Source organism: Tachyglossus aculeatus, chromosome 2 (assembly GCF_015852505.1).
Source record: "Tachyglossus aculeatus isolate mTacAcu1 chromosome 2, mTacAcu1.pri, whole genome shotgun sequence".
Taxonomy (NCBI): domain Eukaryota; kingdom Metazoa; phylum Chordata; class Mammalia; order Monotremata; family Tachyglossidae; genus Tachyglossus; species Tachyglossus aculeatus.
In genome coordinates this window covers 101,190,635-101,210,499 of record NC_052067.1, presented here as the reverse complement: position 1 = coordinate 101,210,499, position 19,865 = coordinate 101,190,635, and the positions used below count along the sequence as shown (strand labels likewise).

Sequence of the window (19,865 nt, the reverse complement as noted above, 5' to 3'; positions counted from 1 at the left end):
GCTGATGCAGTAATCCAGTCAAGATAGGATGAGAGACTGCACCAACAAGGTAGCGGTTTGGATGGAGAGGAAAGGGTGGATCCTGGCGATGTTGTGAAGGTGAGACCGGCAGGTTTTAGTGACGGATTGGATGTGTGGGGTGAATGAGAGACCAGAGTCAAGGATGGCACCAAGGTTGTGGGCTTGTGAGACAAGAAGGATGGTAGTGCCGTCCACAGTGATGGGAAAGTCAGGGAGAGAACAGTGTTTGGGAGGGAAGATAAGGAGCTCAGTCTTAGACATGATGAAATCTTTCTGACAGTGAGGCATGGCCTAACAGAAGGAGCAGGCTGGGAGTCAGTGGACCTGGGTTCTAATCCTAACTCCGCCATTTCTCCACCCTATGTAACCTTTGGCATGTCTCAACTTCTCTGTGCTTCAGTTTCCTAAGGGATTAAATACCTGTGACTGTGAGCCTCATGTGAGTTAAGGACTGTAGCCAATCTGATTATTTTGCATCTACCCCAGTGGTTAGCACAGTGCTTCACACACATATTCCTACCAGGATTCCTGTCAGACAGAAAATTGCTCTCTCCCACTTCAAAGCCTTATTGAGGCCCATCTCCTCCAAGAAGCCTTCCCTGAATAAACCCTCCTCTCCTCCCACTCCCTTCTGCATCGTCCTGACTTGCTCTCTTCATTCATCCTCCCTCCCAGCCCCACTGCACATATGTATAGATCTGTATATATCTGTTATTTATTTATGTCTATTAATGTCTCTCTCCCCCTCTAGACTGTACGTTCATTGTGGGCAGGGAATGTGTCTGTTGTAATACCGTAATCTCCCTAGCGCTTAGTACACTGATTTGCAAACAGAAAGGGCTCAACAAATATGACTAAATGAATGTATCCTCTTTGAAGATGATGTGCTTGATTAGAAGAGTGCTTAGTACAGTGCTCTGCCCATAGTAAACACTCAATAAATTGATCGTAAGCACTTAATACCCCCATTTATTACTGGTCCATTTGAAACTAAGGCAAGGCTATGTACACTGTTAACTGTACAGTAAAGTTTTTGTTATCTGTAATAAAAATGATCCAGGGAGGATCAAAACAGTGATTTAAAACTCAGGACCACCAGCTTTGTGTCAGAGTGAAGTTACTCTGGATCTTACACTCAGTTGGCTGATCCAGATGGGAAACAACCCCTGGTTGAAAGTTAATGACTAAAACGAATACAACTGTTCGATAATCCTTTGAGCAGGGAGCAGTAAATCCTTTCCAATTGGGGAGATTTTGCAGAACCCCTGAGGAGCTGTCAGATTTAGGCTTCGGAGGGAAACAGGGGCCAAAAAAGTTACAACAGCCAATGTGGTTCCAGAGATGATTTAGAGTCTCCTACTTCAACTGCAAGCTCTATGTGGGACAGGGATTTTGTCCAACCTGTTCAACTTGTAACTACCCCAGCGCTTAGAATGGTGTTTGGCACATAGTAAACAAGTACCCTAACAAGTACTTTTAACAACTAATTATCAATTGATAATAATTAGTAACTATTAACTTCAAATACTTAAGGCCAGTCACCATTTGTAAGAACTATTCAAATTCGGGCCACCAGTTTTATATTTCCAAACTTACATCTCTGCATCTGTTTACTATACTCGGACATGTTGTCTGGTCTTATCGAGCGCAGAAATTTGATGTATTCATCACTGTGGTATTTGGTCATTTCTTCAGCTGTGGCCTTATGGGGTCTCTGCAAGGAAAAAGGGAAAATTAAAAATTAGCTTTTTAAGAAAATACATCAGCTGTTTAGAAGAATTTTACATAAAAATAAGGATTGCATCCGATTTTAAAACTACTAATGATGCTATAACTAGTTGTCTTGTATTATGCCGTCAAGTCGTTTCTGACCCAGTGACGCCAGAGACACGTCTCTCCCGGAACGCCCCGCTCTCCATCTGCAAAGTTGGAGACTTAATAAATAAAATATAATATATATATATAAAGCTTGGATTTAAAAGATACATTCTTAACCATAAGACGGAAGTCAAGGAGGGTTAATCATCACACGGTTCCTCCATGAATTCCCAAGTGCTTAGCACAGTGCTCGGCACACAGCAAGTGCTCAATTAATATGATCGATGGACTGATTATGAAGGCTAAAGGTGGGTAGGTTTTTGCTTGGTAGTTTGTTTTAATGGTATTTGTTAAGCGCTTCCTATGAGCCTAGCATTTTACTAAGCACTGGGGTAGGTACAAGATCGTCAGGTTGGGCACAGTCCACATCCCAACTGGGACTCAGTTTTAATTTCCATTTTACAGACGAAGCAAATTGAGGCCCAGAAAGTGAAGCGTCTTGCCCAAGGTCACACAGCAGACCAGTGGAGGAACCGGTATTAAATGCCAGGTCCCCTGATTCCCAGGACCGGGTTCTTTCCATTAGGCCACGCTGCTGTGTGAACATAAGTGAAAGCAGCTTTTACAATAACTCTGCACAGAGTAAAAGCTTAGTATCAAAATTATCACAAGAGTTGGTTAATGTGGGTGATTCCAAAACTCAAAATGGCTGAAGACTAATGCCTTCAATTAAAAACACATAAAAGACATTAAAGCATACTTAAGTCTCAATGAGCTGGTTAAATCGCAAATTCCTTTTTCATCGGGAACACTATCGAAGAACATCCATTTTATACTCACATAAATTTCCATTTTTCTGTACAGGCCATAGTTGAGCAACAAGTTGTGGGTCATGCGGATCCGGTGGGGTTTCATGGGATGACCCTGGCCATAATAGTAATTTCCAATATCACCTAGAATAAAAACAAGAGCCGCATGCTCAATAACACAGATAGCACAATTCTAGCAGATTTCTTCCAGAATCCCAGGCAACGGTGAAACTTTGAGGCTACATCTCCAGTTATCTTCTTTACTTGCATCAAGGTAAAATGACAGTGTACCCACGGCTGATGTTTTTTCTTGCCCAAACTCTGCTGACTCTACGGAATGTTTCAGAATATCAAAACCTATTATTCCCCATATACTACTACCTTTTCTTGATAAAAGGATAACAGAGAAAGATGAACTGAAAAAGTACACCTACAAATAGATATAACCTACTTCACACGTTTCAAAATGAAATTGACCCACTGTCTCTCAAAGGAATAAACTTCCTCTTTACATATTCTAATGCCAAATATAGTACACACCAAAAGTACAATCAACAGTTTAAACGATTTATCCCCAATAAATTTTACTAATTGGTGGTATTTATTGAGCGCTTTCTATGTGCAGAGCACTGTACTAAGCTCTTGGGGGAGTACAATACAAAATTAGCAAACACTTTTCCTGCCCATGATGAGTTTAGAGTCTAGAGGGGGAGACAGACATTAACAGGAATACATTTAAAATACATAACTTAAAGATATGTACATAAGTGCTGTGGGGTTGGAGGTGGGATGAATACCAAATGTCCAAAGGTCGCAAATCCCATTTTGATTTCTATTGTCCTACAATTGATTAATTCCCAAACAAAGCAGAAAACACCTCAGAGATTGGAAACAGCACTGTCACCGCTGGCTGACAAAGAACTGACTCTCTAAGGGGTTTCTTTTTTTAATTAGTTAAATATCAGGGATTTCCCCTTACTTACCAGGGATTTACATGGGAAAACATACTCCACTAAGTCACATCCATCCCCTTCTCCCACCCACGATGGAATAACAGCCAACCTTTTTGTTTTTTATGGTATTCGTTTAAGCGCTTAACTGTTCCAAAGAGGAGGGAGGAGGATTTGATCCTCATTTTATACGGAAGTTAAGTGAATCCCCCAAGGTCACCCAGTCCATGTCCCACATGGGGCTCACAGCCTTTATCCCCATTTGACAAATGAGAAAACTGAGGCACAGGGAAGTGAAATGACTTGCCCACGGTCACACAGCAGACAGTGGTAAATGTGGAGTTAGAACCCAGGTCCTCTAACTCCCAGGCCGGTGCTCTTTCTACTAGATCACGCTGCTTCCAGCATTTGACTAGGCTTAGCACATTTTTCCGCTGGAATTTGCAAAAAAAATTTCACGTTGAATGTTGGTAGCTCACCATTTATAAATATGTATGTGGGAGAGGCCCATAGTAAAAAACAATTATTTTCAAATTACTGGGCATTTTATTTATATATGCAGACATAATGAACTGTCACTGTTTATTATAAGGTTAATGTTAAAAAAGATGGATCTATTCCATCCTTAACCAGGGCAAATACAACTGCATTAAAAAATGTAGTCACGTTCAGGAATGAAACCAACTAGCCAACAATACTGTAAGGTTGTTGTGGGCAGGGAACATGAGAAGTAGCGGAGCCTAGTGGATAATAATAATAATAATAATAATAATAACAACAATGGCATTTATTAAGCGCTTACTATGTGCAAAGCACTGTTCTAAACACTGGGGAGGTTACAAAGTGATCAGGTTGTCCCACGGGGGGCTCAGAGTCTTCATCCCCATTTTACAGATGAGGAAACTGAGGCCCAGAGAATTGAAGTGACTTGCCCAAAGTTACACAGCTGACAAGTGGTGGAGCCAGAATTTGAACCCATGACCTCTGTCTCCAAAGCCCATGCTCTTTCCACTGAGCCACACTGTTCTAATATCTGCTCCGCCGCTTGTCTGCCGTGTGACCCTGGACAAATAACTTATCTGTGCCTCATTTCCTTCACCTGTAAAATGGGGACCCAGACTGTGAGCCCCACGTAGGACATGGATTGTGTCCACCCTGATTAGTTTACATCTATCCCAGAGCTTAATATGGTGCCATTAAATGACAAATGACATTAAAAAAAAGTGTCTACCAACTCTGTTGTATTCCCAAGCGCTTAGTACAGTGCTCTGCATTCAACAAATACCATTGATTGATTAATCTTTTAGACTGTGAGCCCACTCTTTTAGACTGTGAGCCCACTACTGGGTAGGGACTGTCTCTATATGTTGCCAACTTGTACTTCCCAAGTGCTTAGTACAGTGCTCTGCACACAGTAAGTGCTCAATAAATACAATTGATGATGATGATTAATACTACCTACAGAAGTAGGCAAGGCAGTGTGGCCTAAGGGATGGACAGAGCCCAGGCTGAGAGTCAGGAGCCACTGGCCTACTGTACATATTTAAGCAAGTCACTTAACTTCTCTGGGCCTCAGTTTTCCTCATCTGTAAAATGGGAATGAGATAGACTGTGAACCTCATTTGGGATAGGGATGGAGACAAGAGACACTGTGAGCCTCTTGCCCGGGATTGTGTCCAACCATAATGTTTTATGGCCACCCCAGCACTTAGCACATAGTAATCATTTAAAAAAACACCTTAGTAGTTGCTAAAGCCCACTTTGTTAGCTATTTTTTGTAGCAGGAGCATTAAGCTGGGGGCTTTCCTTTGAAGGAAGAGCTGAAAATGGGAGTAGCTTTTTGTAAACAGGATACAACATACTACACCCCTATTTGCTACCAATCTGAATGTCCTTTGTACGGAGAACATAAAAAATGAGCATATTGGGGATTTGAAGTTGCCACGAGTTAAGGATCAACCGCTTCTATGAAACTCTAACTATGGCTTTCTATTTAAAATGCAATTTCAATTTTAAATTTCAACTCGAGTGTTGTAAGCATTATGAAACAAAAACATTGAGGAAAGACCAACCCAAAACTACAGTACACGATGTAACATCAGCAAGGGAGTTGTTCTCCTACAAGCAACTCACTGCTTTCCTTTCTTGTCTCTGATCTCCTGCTTTTTTATTCACCCACTCTAGATTGGTCAAACACCGATTTTTCAAGTTTGTGGCTGAATCTTGCCTTTTGCTTCTTATTTCACCCCTTGGGACAACAGAGGAAAGGGGTTTGGGGGGTTTTTTGCTAAGCGCTTACTATGTGCCAAGCACCACACTAAGCACTGATAATTAGGTCCCACACGAGGCTCACATTCTAAGGGGGAACAGGGATCCAAATCATTCAAATATTAGTAATGACTACTGACCTGCATTTTTAATCACGATTTTGAAAAACATGCCACCTAACCTTGTGAACCCAATGGTTTTTCCAGGGATTCTGGTCAGAGATTTATTTGTGAATAAAACCAGGGCTGAGGGTTTTATCCTCATCATCACTAATACCAATAATTCTGTTTCTGCACATGGTTCTCTGGTAGGCACCAGGCAGAGAGAATCGGGCACTGACTTGCTCCCCAAGTAATTTGAAGTCTAATTTACAAAACGCCCCAAATTCCCCTTCAAAGCCTGGTCTCCCCATATCATCCCAAGCGCTTAGTACAGTGCTTTGAAGGAGAAGGAGAGTAGGAAGGCGAGGTAGGAGGGGGAAAGGTGCTGGAGAGCTTTAAAGCCAATGGTGAGGAGTTTCTGTCTCTATATGTTGCCAACTTGGACTTCCCAAGCGCTTAGTACAGTGCTCTGCACACAGTAAGCACTCAATAAATACGACTGAATGAATGAATGTTTCATGCGGAGGTGGGTGGGCAACCATTGGAGGTTTTATGCTGTTTATTTTATTTTGTTAATGTGTTTTGTTTTGTTGTCCGTCTCCCCCTTCTAGACTGTGAGCCCGTTGTTGGGTAGGGACCGTCTCTATATGTTGCCAACTTGGACTTCTCAAGCGCTTAGTACAGTGCTCTGCACACAGTAAGCGCTCAATAAATACGATTGAATGAATGAATCTTTTTCTCGAGCATTTTTTTTCTGGGCCTCCATGAGCTCTTGACTTTTCTGGTAAGAAGCTGCTGCCTTATGATCACTGGCCCAAGTGTCCCCACGACTTAGCCAGAAGGTTATGGGTTCTAATTCCGCTCCGCCACGTGTCTGCTATGTGACCTTGAGTAAGTCGCTTCACTTTTCTGGGCCTGTTACCTCATCTGTAAAATGGGGATTGAAACTGTGAGCCCCACGTGGGACAGAGACTGTGTCCAACCTGATAGACTTGTATCTACCCTTATGCTTAATACAGTAGGACACAGGGTAAGAGCTTAACAATACCACAAATGGCAGAGCCAGGATTAGAACCCAGATCCCTCTGACTCCTAGCCCCGTGCTCTAACCACGCTGCTTCCATCTGATCATCACCATCACCATCCTGGCCATTACCAGGTCAGGCTGTGTGGGCAGCTGCCACCTGACTGGGTAAGATCCTGGATTTCTAGCTCATGCATGATTTTACTATTTCATTACAGCTAAATTTAAATATTACATTTGAATAAAATGTACAATCTCTAAAAAGTATAGCTATAATTCTATTTGTTCTGACGATTTTGACACCTGTCTACATGTTCTGTCCTGTTGCCTGTCTCCCCCTTCTAGACTGTGGGCCTGTTGTTGGGTAGGGATTGTCTATCTGTTGCCGACTTGTACTTCCCAAGCGCTTAGTACAGTGCTCTTCACACAGTAAGCACTCAATATATACGACTGAATGAATGAATGAATGAATAAAATGTAGGGTTTTCATGTGGTTAACAAATCCATCTCTTTTCTAAGCTTTTAACTGAATAAAAAGCTGCTATTAAGCGCATTACAGAGATTGTTTTCTTAAAAACAAAAAAGGCATTTTGAATGGGTTGAGATTTAAATGAGATATGCTAAAATTGCATCAAGGGAAGGAAAATAAAAGTCTAATAAAAATGGCAAATATAGTATCAACACCTATTGCATTAATGAAACTCCCAGCAACATTAACGGTTAACGGGCTACTTCGGCCCATTTTATAGCAATCCGGTTGTTTTCTCGAACAACAAAGTCCATCTTTTCTCCACTAAAATTTGTGATTAGTTCTACTGACACTTAAGCTGTGAGCCCGCCCCGTGTGGGACAGGTCCAGCCTGATTAACTTGGATCGAGCCCAATGCTTACAACAGTGCTTGACACACAGTAAGCACTTAACAAAAGCCATAAAAACAACAACACATGGCTCCACCTCTTTTCAAGTGAAGTCGTTTTTCAGTCCCATATTTGCCGAATGAACCAAACAAGGGGACTCTCAAGTACTTTTACTAAACTATTTGCCGCCACCACACCACTTTAGCACTGCTTCTCACCACTTTCTTCCCCAGGGAGTATCTCTAAGGACAAAAATCACAATGGGAGAGTTCATCCCGTCCCTACCTTTGGAAAGGTGACCCTCAAATTCAAAGAAGATGGGTATCTGTGACTTCTTTGACCACCTCCTAGACCTGCCCTGGTTATTCTTTCCTGATCCTACTCCATCGTTATGTCCAACCAAAATGCCTCCTACTTCATTTAAGCCCTCATGCTCCTAGACTGTCAACTCACTGTGGGCAGAGAGCATGTCTACCAACTCTGTTGGTAGTATACGTACTCACCCAGACACTTAGTAATATTAATAATAATGATGGCATTTGTTAAGCGCTTACTATGTGCAAAGAACTGTTCTAAGCGCTGGGTGGGATATAAGGTGATCAGGTTGTCCCACGTGGGGCTCACAGTCTTAATCCCCATTTTACAAATGAGGTAACTGAGGCCCAGAGAAGTTGTGACTTGCCCAAAGTCACACAGCTGACAAATGGCGAAGTGGGATTTGAACCCATGACCTCCGACTCCCAAGCCCGTGCTCTTTCCACTGAGCCACGCTGCTTCTCTGTGGAAGTACAGTGCTCTGTACATGGTAAGCACTCAATATGGACTGTAAGCAGGGAATGTGTCTACCAACTGTTGCATCATGCTCTCCCAAGTGCTTAGTACAGTCCTAAGCGCTCAATACTATAAGCTCCTTGTAGGCAGGGAACGGATCCACCGACTGTTGCATCATGCTCTCCCAAGTGCTTAGTACAGTCTTCTGAACCCAAGAAGAGCTCAATAAATTCCAAAAGCTCATTGTGGGCAGGGAATAATAATAATAATGATGGCATTTGTTAAGCGCTTACTATGTGCAAAGCACTGTTCTAAGCGCTGAGGGGGGGGAATACAAGGTGATCAGGTTGTCCCACGTGGGGCTCACAGTCATCATCCTCATTTTACAGATGAGGTAACTGAGGCTCCGAGAAGTTAAGTGACTTGCCCAAGGTCACAAAGCAGACATGCGGCGGAGCCGGGACTCGAACCCATGACCTCTGACTCCAAAGCCCGTGCTCTTTCCACTGAACCACGCTGCTTCTCTAAGCTTCTCTAAGGGAATGTGTCTACCAACTCTGTTGCACCATGCTCTAAGTGTTTAGTACAGTGCTGTGCACCCAGTAAGCGCTCAACACCCTAAGCTCCTTGTGGGCAGGGAATGTGTCTACCAACTCTGTTGCATCATGCTCTCCCAAGTGCTTAGTACAGTCTTCTGCACCCAGTAAGCATTCAATAAATACTACTGGTATTATATGTAGTCAGAGGTCAGACTGTTGGAGTCAGTCCAACAGCTGGAGTCAGAGTTGGAGTCAGAGGTCAGAGGTTCGAATCCTGGCTCTGCCAACTGTCAGCTGTGTGACTTTGGGCAAGTCACTTAACTTCTCTGTGCCTCAGTTACCTCATCTGTAAAATGGGGATGAAGCCTGTAAGCCCCCCCGTGGGACAACCTGATCACCTTGTAACCTCCCCAGCGCTTAGAACAGTGCTTTGCACATAGTAAGCGCTTAATAAATGCCATTATTATTATTATTATTACTGGTTGACCGTTCAGGCCTCAGACGGCAGCGGTCAGCATCATCCTTCCTCTAAACCCCCACAGATGGGCAGGGTCTCACTGTCACCCCCGCCTTCTCTTTCTCTCTTCCTCCCTTCAAGGCCCTACTGAGAGCTCACCTCCTCCAGGAGGCCTTCCCAGACTGAGCCCCTTCCTTCCTCTCCCCCTCGTCCCCCCCTCCATCCCCCCATCTTACCTCCTTCCCTTCCCCACAGCACCTGTATATATGTATATATGTTTGTACATATTTATTACTCTATTTATGTATTTATTCATTTTACTTGTACATATCTATTCTATTTATTTTATTTGGTTAGTATGTTTGGTTTTGCTCTCTGTCTCCCCCCTTTTAGACTGTGAGCCCACTGTTGGGTAGGGACTGTCTCTATATGTTGCCAACTTGTACTACCCAAGCGCTTAGTATAGTGCTCTGCACACAGTAAGCGCTCAATAAACATGATTGATTGATTGATTTCTCTGCAGGTTCAAGGGTCCATAAATCTTGAATGTCACTGCCAAACCTTTACCCAAACCAGGAGGGGGGAGCCTTTTTTTCCCCACCAGAGAGGAACAAAGAGAGGCAGACAAGGCAGGTCGGGGCTCCATCAGGGTGGGCTAATGCACACACGGCCAACTGGGTCTTCCTTCCCCAGTTCCCCCAAGGCCACAACTGGAAATCACGTGCGGTATATGTTGCCAACTTGTACTTCCCAAGCGCTTAGTACAGTGCTCTGCACACAGTAAGTGCTCAATAAATACGATTGATTGATTGACCAGGGGTGAGGGGAGAAACTTCCATTCAATCAGTCACTCCATCCTATGTACTGAGCACGTACTGTGTGCAGAGCGCTGTTCTAATCAATCAATCGTATTTATTGAGCGCTTACTGTGTGCAGAGCACTGGACTGAGCGCTTGGGAAGTACAAGTTGGCAACATATAGAGACAGTCCCTACCCAACAGTGGGCTCACAGTCTAGCGCTTGGGAAAGGACAATCCAGCAATAAAGACGCACAATCCCTGCTCACAATGAGCTCACAGTCTAGAGGGAGCTAGACTGGTGAAATAATAATAATGATAAATAATAATGGCACTTATTAAGCGCTTACTATCAATCAATCAATCGTATTTATTGAGCGCTTACTGTGTGCAGAGCACTGTACTAAGCGCTTGGGAAGTACAAGTTGGCAACATATAGAGACAGTCCCTACCCAACAGTGGGCTCACAGTCTAAAAGGTCTACTATGTGCAAAGCACTGTTCTAAGCGCTGGGGAGGTTACAAGGTGATCAGGTTGTCCCACGGTGGGGGGGCTCACAGTCTTCATCCCCATTTTACAGACGAGGGACCCGAAGCCCAGAGAAGTGAAGCGACTTGCCCAAAGTCACCCAGCAGTGGTGGAGCCGGGATCTGAACCCATGACCTCTGACTCCAAAGCCCGGGCTCTTTCCACTGAGCCACGCTAAGGTAAACTTTCTGTCTCCCCCTTTTAGACTGTGAGCCCACCGTTGGGTAGGGACTGTCTCTATCTGTTGCCAACTTGGACTTCCCAAGCGCTTAGTACAGTGCTCTGCACACAGTAAGCGCTCAATAAATACGATTGATTGATTGACTGATTCTCACCTAAAACCCTGGTGTCCCAGAGAGGGGATGGAAGGGGTGGGGGGACCTGCTTGGGGGAGGAGGGCTGGAAAGGCTGGGGGAGACCCCTGGGGTGCAGAAGGCGGACGAGATCTCCTGGAATTCTTTCCAGCCTCCCGCTGCGGAGGTGAGAGAAGGAAAAGGGGAAGGGGCAGCGAGGAAGGTGGGCACTAAGGGTGGGATGCAGAGGCCAGGAGGCCTTCCTGTACTAAGCCCCCCTTTCCCTCTGCTCCCCCTCCCCATCGCCCCGACTCCCTCCCTCTGCTTTACCCTCCTCCCCGCCCCACAGTACTTGTGTATATATGTATATATATATATATATATATAGTACACAGTTGTTAGTCTACTTATTTCATTAATAATGTGTATATATCTACAATTCTGCAATATCTACAATATATATCGATAATATATACCTACAATATATCCCCCTCGTCCCCCTCTCCATCCCCCCCATCTTACCTCCTTCCCTTCCCCACAGCACCTGTATATATGTATATATGTTTGTACATATTTATTACTCTATTTATTTATTTATTTTACTTGTACATATCTATTCTATTTATTTTATTTTGTTAGTATGTTCGGTTTTGTTCTCTGTCTCCCCCTTCTAGACTGTGAGCCCACTGTTGGGTAGGGACTGTCTCTATATGTTGCCAATTTGTACTTCCCAAGCGCTTAGTACAGTGCTCTGCACATAGTAAGCGCTCAATAAATATGACTGATGATGATGATAATTCTATTTATTTATCCTGATACCACTAAGGCTTGTCTACTTGTTTTGATGCCTGTCTCCCCCCTTCTAGGCTGTGAGCCCGTTGTGGGCAGGGACTGTCTCTGTTTCCAAGCACTTGGTACACTGCTCTGCACACGGTGAGCGCTCAATAAATACGACAATGAATAAGCGCTTAGTACAGTGCTCTGCACATAGTAAGCGCTCAATAAATACGATTGATGATGATGATGATGATAATGAATGAATGAGGGGGTGGGAGGGGAGAAGGTGGAGGAGACTGTGAGCCTGTTACTGGGCAGGGATTGCCTCTATTTGCTGCTGAATTGTACTTTCCAAGCGCTTAGTGCAGTGCTCTGCACACAGTAAGGTTCAATAAATAATAATAATAATAATAATTTTGGTATTTGTTAAGCGCTATGTGCAAAGCACTGTTCTAAATACAATTGAATGAGTGAATGAGGGGGTGGGAGGGGAGAAGGTGGAGACTGTGAGCCCGTTACTGGGCAGGGATTGCCTCTGCTGCTGAATTGTTCTTTCCAAGCGCTTAGTACAGTGCTCTGCACACAGTAAGTGCCCAAGCGCTTAATACAGTGCTCTGCACACAGTAAGCGCTCAATAATTACGACTGAATGAATGAATACGGCTGAGTAAATGAGGGGGTGGGAAGGGAGAAGGTGGAGTACACTGTGAACCCGTTGTTGAGTAGGCATTGCCTCTGCTGCTGAATTGTACTTTCCAAGCGCTTAGTACAGTGCTGTGCACACAGTAAGTGCCCAAGCGCTTATTACAGTGCTCTGCACACAGTAAGCGCTCAATAATTACGACTGAATGAATGAATAAGATGGAATAAATGAGGGGGTGGGAAGGGAGAAGGTGGACTACACTGTGAACCCGTTGTTGAGTAGGCATTGCCTCTGCTGCTGAATTGTACTTTCCAAGCGCTTAGTACAGTGCTCTGCACACAGTAAGTGCCCAAGCGCTTAATACAGTGCTCTGCACACAGTAAGCGCTCAATAATTACGACTGAATGAATGAATACAGCTGAGTAAATGAGGGGGTGGGAAGGGAGAAGGTGGAGTACACTGTGAATCCGTCGTTGAGTAGGCATTGCCTCTGCTGCTGAATTGTACTTTCCAAGCACTTAGTACAGTGCTGTGCACACAGTAAGTGCCCAAGCGCTTAATACAGTGCTCTGCACACAGTAAGCGCTCAATAATTACGACTGAATGAATGAATACGACGGAATAAATGAGGGGGTGGGAAGGGAGAAGGTGGACTACACTGTGAACCCGTTGTTGAGTAGGCATTGCCTCTGCTGCTGAATTGTACTTTCCAAGCGCTTAGTACAGTGCTCTGCACACAGTAAGTGCCCAAGCGCTTAATACAGTGCTCTGCACACAGTAAGCGCTCAATAATTACGACTGAATGAATGAATACGGCTGAGTAAATGGGGTGGGAAGGGAGAAGGTGGAATACACTGTGAACCTGTTGAGTAGGCATTGCCTCTGCTGCTGAATTGTACTTTCCAAGCGCTTAGTACAGTGCTGTGCACACAGTAAGCGCTCAAGACATACGGTTGAATGAGTGAACTGTCTCTGCTGCTGAATTGTACTTCCCAAGCGCTTAGTCCAGTGCTCTACACACAGTAAGCGCTCAACAGACTGAATGAATGAATTGCCTCTATTTGCCGCTGAACTGTACTTTCCAAGTGCTTAGTCCAGTGCTCTGCACACAGTAAGCGCTCAAAGATACGAATAAATGAATGATCTTTAATTTGCTGCTGAATTGTACTTTCCAAGTGCTTAGTCCAGTGCTCCGCACACAGTAAGCGCTCAATAAATACGACTGAATGAATGAACTGTCTCTGCTGCTGAATTGTACTTTCCAAGCACTTAGTCCAGTGCTGTGCACACAGTAAGCGCTCAATAAATACGACTGAATGAGGGGGTGGGAGGGGAGAAGGTGGAGGAGACTATGAGCCCAATGTTGGGTGTAGGCAGTGTCTCTGCTGCTGACTTGTACTTCCCAAGCGCTTAGTCCAGTGCTCTGCACACAGTAAGTGCTCAATAAATAGAATGAATGAATTGCCTCTATCTGCTCCTGACTTGTACTTCCCAAGCACTTAGTCCAGTGCTCTGCACACAGTAAGCACTCAAGACATACGGTTGAATGAATGAATTATCTCTATTTGCTGCTGAATTGTACTATCCAATCGCTTAGTCCAGCGTCCTGCACACAGAAAGCGCTCAATAAATACAATTGAATGAATTAATCATCTCTATTTGCTGCTGAATTGTACTTCCCAAGCGCTTGGTCCAGTGCTCTGCACACAGTAAGCGCTCAATAAATACAATCGAATGAATGAATCGTCTCCATTTGCTGCTGAATTGTACTTCCCAAGCGCTTGGTCCAGTGCTCTGCACACAGTAAGTGCTCAATAAATAGATTGAGTGAATGAATTACCTCTATCTGCTCCTGACTTGTACTTCCCAAGTGCTTAGTCCAGTGCTCTGCACACAGTAAGCACTCAAGACATACGATTGAATGAATGAATTATCTCTATTTGCCGCTGAATTGTACTATCCAATCGCTTAGTCCAGTGCCCTACACACAGTAAGCGCTCAATAAATACGATCGAATGAATTGTGTATTTGCTGCTGAACTGTACTTTCCAAGCGCTTAGTCCAGTGCTCTGCACACAGTAAGCACTCCAGACATATGATTGAATGAATGAATTATCTCTATTTGCTGCTGAATTGTACTATCCAATCGCTTAGTCCAGTGCCCTACACACAGTAAGCGCTCAATAAATACAATCGAATGAATGAATCGTCTCTATTTACTGCTGAATTGTACTTCCCAAGCGCTTAGTCCAGTGCTCTGCACACAGTAAGTGCTCAATAAATAGACTGAGTGAATGAACTGCCTCTATCTGCTCCTGACTTGTACTTCCCAAGCGCTTAGTCCAGTGCTCTGCACACAGTAAGCACTCAAGACATACGATTGAATGAATGAATCATCTCTATTTGCTGCTGAATTGTACTATCCAATCGCTTAGTCCAGTGCCCTACACACAGTAAGCGCTCAATAAATACGATCGAATGAATTGTGTATTTGCTGCTGAACTGTACTTTCCAAGCGCTTAGTCCAGTGCTCTGCACACAGTAAGTGCTCAATATATAGACTGAGTGAATGAATTGCCTCTATCTGCTCCTGACTTATACTTCCCAAGCGCTTAGTCCAGTGCTCTGCACACAGTAAGCACTCCAGACATATGATTGAATGAATGAATTATCTCTATTTGCTGCTGAATTGTATCCAATCGCTTAGTCCACTGCCCTACACACAGTAAGCGCTCAATAAATATGATCGAATGAATGAATCGTCTCTATTTGCTGCTGAATTGTACTTCCCAAGCACTTAGTCCAGTGCTCTGCACAGAGTAAGTGCTCAATAAATAGACTGAGTGAATGCATTGCCTCTATCTGCTCCTGACTTGTACTTCCCAAGCGCTTAGTCCAGTGCTCTGCACACAACAAGCGCTCAAGAAATAGATTGAATGAATAGTCTCTATTTGCTGCTGAATTGTACTATCCAATCGCTTAGTCCAGTGCCCTGCACACAGTAAGTGCTCAAGACATACGACTGAATGAATTAATTATATTTGCTGCTGAATTGTACTTCCCAAGCGCTTAGTCTAGTGCTCTGCACGCAGTAAGCGCTCAAGAAATAGACTGAATGAATGGATTGTACTATCCAATCGCTTAGTCCAGTGCCCTGCACACAGTAAGTGCTCAAGAAATAGACTGAATGAATTGTCTCTATTTGCTGCTGAACTGTACTTTCCAAGCGCTTAGTCCAGTGCTCTGCACACAGTAAGCGCTCAATAAATACGACTGAGTGAATGAATTGTCTCTGCTGCTTAATTGTACTATCCAATCAATTAGCCCACTGCCCTGCACATAGTAAGCGCTCAGTAAATAGACTGAATGAATGAGTTGTCTCTATTTGCTGCAGAATTGTACTTTCCAAGCGCTTAGTCCAGTGCCCTGCACACAGTAAGTGCTCAAGACGAATGAATGAATGAATGAATGAATGAATGAATGAATGAATGAAGAGGGGGAGGGATGAAAGCAAAGATGGAAGAGAAGTGCAGGAGGGCCCAGTGCAATTGGGGTGAGGGTCTGAAGGGGGTCCTTGGGGCGGATACCTGCAGGATTGTCCTTCCCAAGCGCTTAGTACAGTGCTCTGCACACAGTAGGCGTTCAATGAATACTATTGATTGATTGATTGATGGGCGGGGAGGAGGACCAGGGGGGATGAAGGAGGAGGAGGAAGATGCATGCAAAAAATCAGCAGCCCGAGCAGGATGGCAGGGATGGCTTCCCGCCCTTAAGCCCCCTGGACTGAGCGCTCGTTCATTCATTCATTCATTCAGTCGCATTTAATGAGCGCTTACTGTGTGCAGAGTACTGTACTAAGCGTTTGGGAAGTCCAAATTGGCAACAGATAGAGACGGCCCCTACCCAACAGCGGGCTCACAGTCTAGCTGTTCGTACCTATTTAATTCATTCATTCATTCGCATTTATTGAGCGCTTACTGTGTGCAGAGCACTGTACTAGGCGCTTGGGAAGTCCAAATTGGCAACAGATAGAGACGGCCCCTACCCAACAGTGGGCTCACAGTCTAGATGTTTGTATATATTTCACTCATTCATTCATTCAATCGTATTTATAGAGCGCTTACTGTGTGCAGAGCACTGTACTAAGCGCTTGGAAAGTCCAAGTTGGCAACATATAGAGACGGCCCCTACCCAACAGCGGGCTCACAGTCTAGCTGTTTGTACCTATTTCATTCATTCATACTGAGCGCTTACTGTGTGCAGAGCACTGTACTAAGCGCTTGGGAAGTCCAAGGTGGCAACAGATAGAGACGGCCCCTACCCAACAGCGGGCTCAGTCTAGGTCTTTGTACATATTTCATTCATTCATTGATATTTATTGAGCGCTTACTGTGTGCAGGGTACTGTACTAAGCGCTTGGGAAGTCCAAATTGGCAACAGATAGAGACGGCCTCTACCCAACAGCGGGCTCACAGTCTAGCTGTTTGTACCTATTTCATTCATTCATATTTATTGAGCGCTTACTGTGTGCAGAGCACTGTACTAAGCGCTTGGGGAGTCCAAATTGGCAACAGATAGAGACGGCCCCTACCCAACAGCGGGCTCACAGTCTAGATGGTTGTACCTATTTCATTCATATTTATTGAGCGCTTACTGTGTGCAGAGCACTGTACTAAGCGCTTGGGAAGTCCAAATTGGCAACAGATAGAGACGGCCCCTACCCAACGGCGGGCTCACAGTCTAGCTGTTTGTACCTATTTCATTCATTCACATTTATTGAGCGCTTACTGTGTGCAGAGCACTGTACTAAGCGCTTGGGGAGTCCAAATTGGCAACAGATAGAGACGGCCCCTACCCAACGGCGGGCTCACAGTCTAGCTGTTTGTACCTATTTCATTCATTCACATTTATTGAGCGCTTACTGTGTGCAGAGCACTGTACTAAGCGCTTGGGGAGTCCAAATTGGCAACAGATAGAGACGGCCCCTACCCAACGGCGGGCTCACAGTCTAGCTGTTTGTACCTATTTCATTCATTCACATTTATTGGGCGCTTACTGTGTGCAGAGCACTGTACTAAGCGCTTGGGAAGTCCAAATTGGCAACAGATAGAGACGGCCCCTACCCAACAGCGGGCTCACAGTCTAGATGGTTGTACCTATTTCATTCATATTTATTGAGCGCTTACTGTGTGCAGAGCACTGTACTAAGCGCTTGGGAAGTCCAAATTGGCAACAGATACAGACGGCCCCTACCCAACAGCGGGCTCACAGTCTAGAATAGGGGGGGCCAGACAACAAAATAAAACACATTAGCACAATAAATAGGATAAAGAGCAGGAAGGGGCCCGGTGTGCCATCGTCCCCCTGCCCAGCGCTTCGCACCCCGTAAGCGCTCCTTTATGCCCAACCAATGCCCGGTATCAGGCCCAATCAATCAATCGTATTGATGGAGCGGTTGCTGTGTGCAGGGCACTGTACTAAGCGCTTGGGAAGTCCAAGTTGGCAACATAGAGAGACAGGCCCAGCCCACTCACCGTCGTAGTAGTAGCAGACTTTCTTCTTGCCGCCTCCCTGACTGTAGGCCATGGGGCCGGCTGGAGAGCTCCGGCTGCACCGGCTGGGCGAGGGGAACGGTCCTGGTGCCAGTCCCGGTGCCAGTCCCTATGCCAGTCCTGCAGCCAGTCCTGCAGCCAGTCCCTATGCAGCCAGTCCTGCAGCCAGTCCTGCAGCGCGGGGGACGCCCACCACTTGGTACGGTCCGGAGAGCGGGCGCGTGGGGGGGGAGGGGGGGCGGGCGGCGCGAACTGGCGACTCTGGCGGGGCGCCGAGAAACCCCCAAAACCCGCCCCGGCCCCCCGCGGGCCGGCCCACTCACCCGCCGCGGGGGGGGCTGGAAATTCAAACCGGACTTTTCCGGCCCACTCCCGCCCCCGAGGGCGATCCGATGCAAGACGAAGTTCCTATTAGAAACACAAAACAAGGGGAGAGAACGGGTGGGCTCGGACGCCCCGACAGCTAAGGCGGGAGGGGGTCCCACTTTCCGAACCCCCCCCCCCGCCCCGCGCCGTGCGGATTCCGGCGCCTGCGCACTGAGGCTCCCTCCCAACCGAAGCATCAATTGTCGAGCCCGCCGCCTGGAACGAACCATGTGCGGGCGTGGGGGGGGCCGGAGAGCACCATCCCGAGGAGAACTGGATGGGCCCTACTGAGCACGCGGTGGCCCACGTCAATCAATCAATAAATCAGTCGTATTTATTGAGCTCTTACTGTGTGCAGAGCACTGGACTAAGCGCTTGGGAAGTACAAGTTGGCGACATATAGAGACAGTCCCTACCCAACAATCAATCAATCAATCAATCGTATTTATTGAGCGCTTACGGTGTGCAGAGCACCGTACTAAGCGCTTGGGAAGTACAGGTTGGTGACATATAGAGACAGTCCCTACCCAACAATCAATCAATCAATCAATCGTATTTATTGAGCGCTTACTGTGTGCTGAGCACCGGACTAAGCGCTTGGGAAGTACAGTTTGGCAACATATAGAGACAGTCCCTACCCAACAATCAATCAATCGTATTTATTGAGAGCTTACTGTGTGCAGAGCACCATACTAAGTGCATGGGAAGTACAAGTTGGCAATATATAGAGACAGTCCCTACCCAACAATCAATCAATCAATCAATCAATCGTATTTATTGAGCGCTTACTGTGTGCAGAGCACCGTACTAAGCACTTGGGAAATACAGGTTGGTGACATATAGAGACAGTCCCTACCCAACAATCAATCAATCAATCAATCGTATTTATTGAGCGCTTACTGTGTGCTGAGCACCGGACTAAGCGCTTGGGAAGTACAGTTTGGCAACATATAGAGACAGTCCCTACCCAACAATCAATCAATCGTATTTATTGAGAGCTTACTGTGTGCAGAGCACCAGACTAAGCGCTTGGGAAGTACCAGTTGGCAACATATAGAGACAGTCCCTACCCAACAATCAATTAATCAATCAATCGTATTTATTGAGCACTTACTGTGTGCAGAGCACCGGACTAAGCACTTGGGAAGTACAAGTTGGCGACATATAGAGACAGTCCCTACCCAACAATCAATCAATCAATCATATTTATTGAGCACTTACTGTGTGCAGAGCACCGGACTAAGCGTTTAAGAAGGACAAGTTGGCAACATATAGAGACAGCCCCTACCCAACA

At 45.4% G+C, this 19,865-nt stretch overlaps 1 protein-coding gene across 2 annotated transcripts in view; it reads right to left on the bottom strand.

Annotated features, from left to right (window-relative positions):
• HDAC2 (histone deacetylase 2) overlaps positions 1–18,352 on the bottom strand; it is a 30,066-nt gene extending 11,714 nt beyond the window's left edge. For both annotated transcript variants that reach the window (XM_038766853.1, XM_038766845.1), the window contains exons 1-3: positions 18,188–18,352; positions 2,680–2,792; positions 1,618–1,735 (exon numbers count right to left, since the gene is read on the bottom strand). In XM_038766853.1, the coding sequence (XP_038622781.1) occupies positions 1,618–1,735; positions 2,680–2,792; positions 18,188–18,239 (283 nt within the window). In that variant the 5' untranslated portion in view covers positions 18,240–18,352. The remainder of the gene's footprint in view (positions 1–1,617; positions 1,736–2,679; positions 2,793–18,187) is intronic.
• Between the last annotated feature and the right edge of the window lie 1,513 nt (positions 18,353–19,865).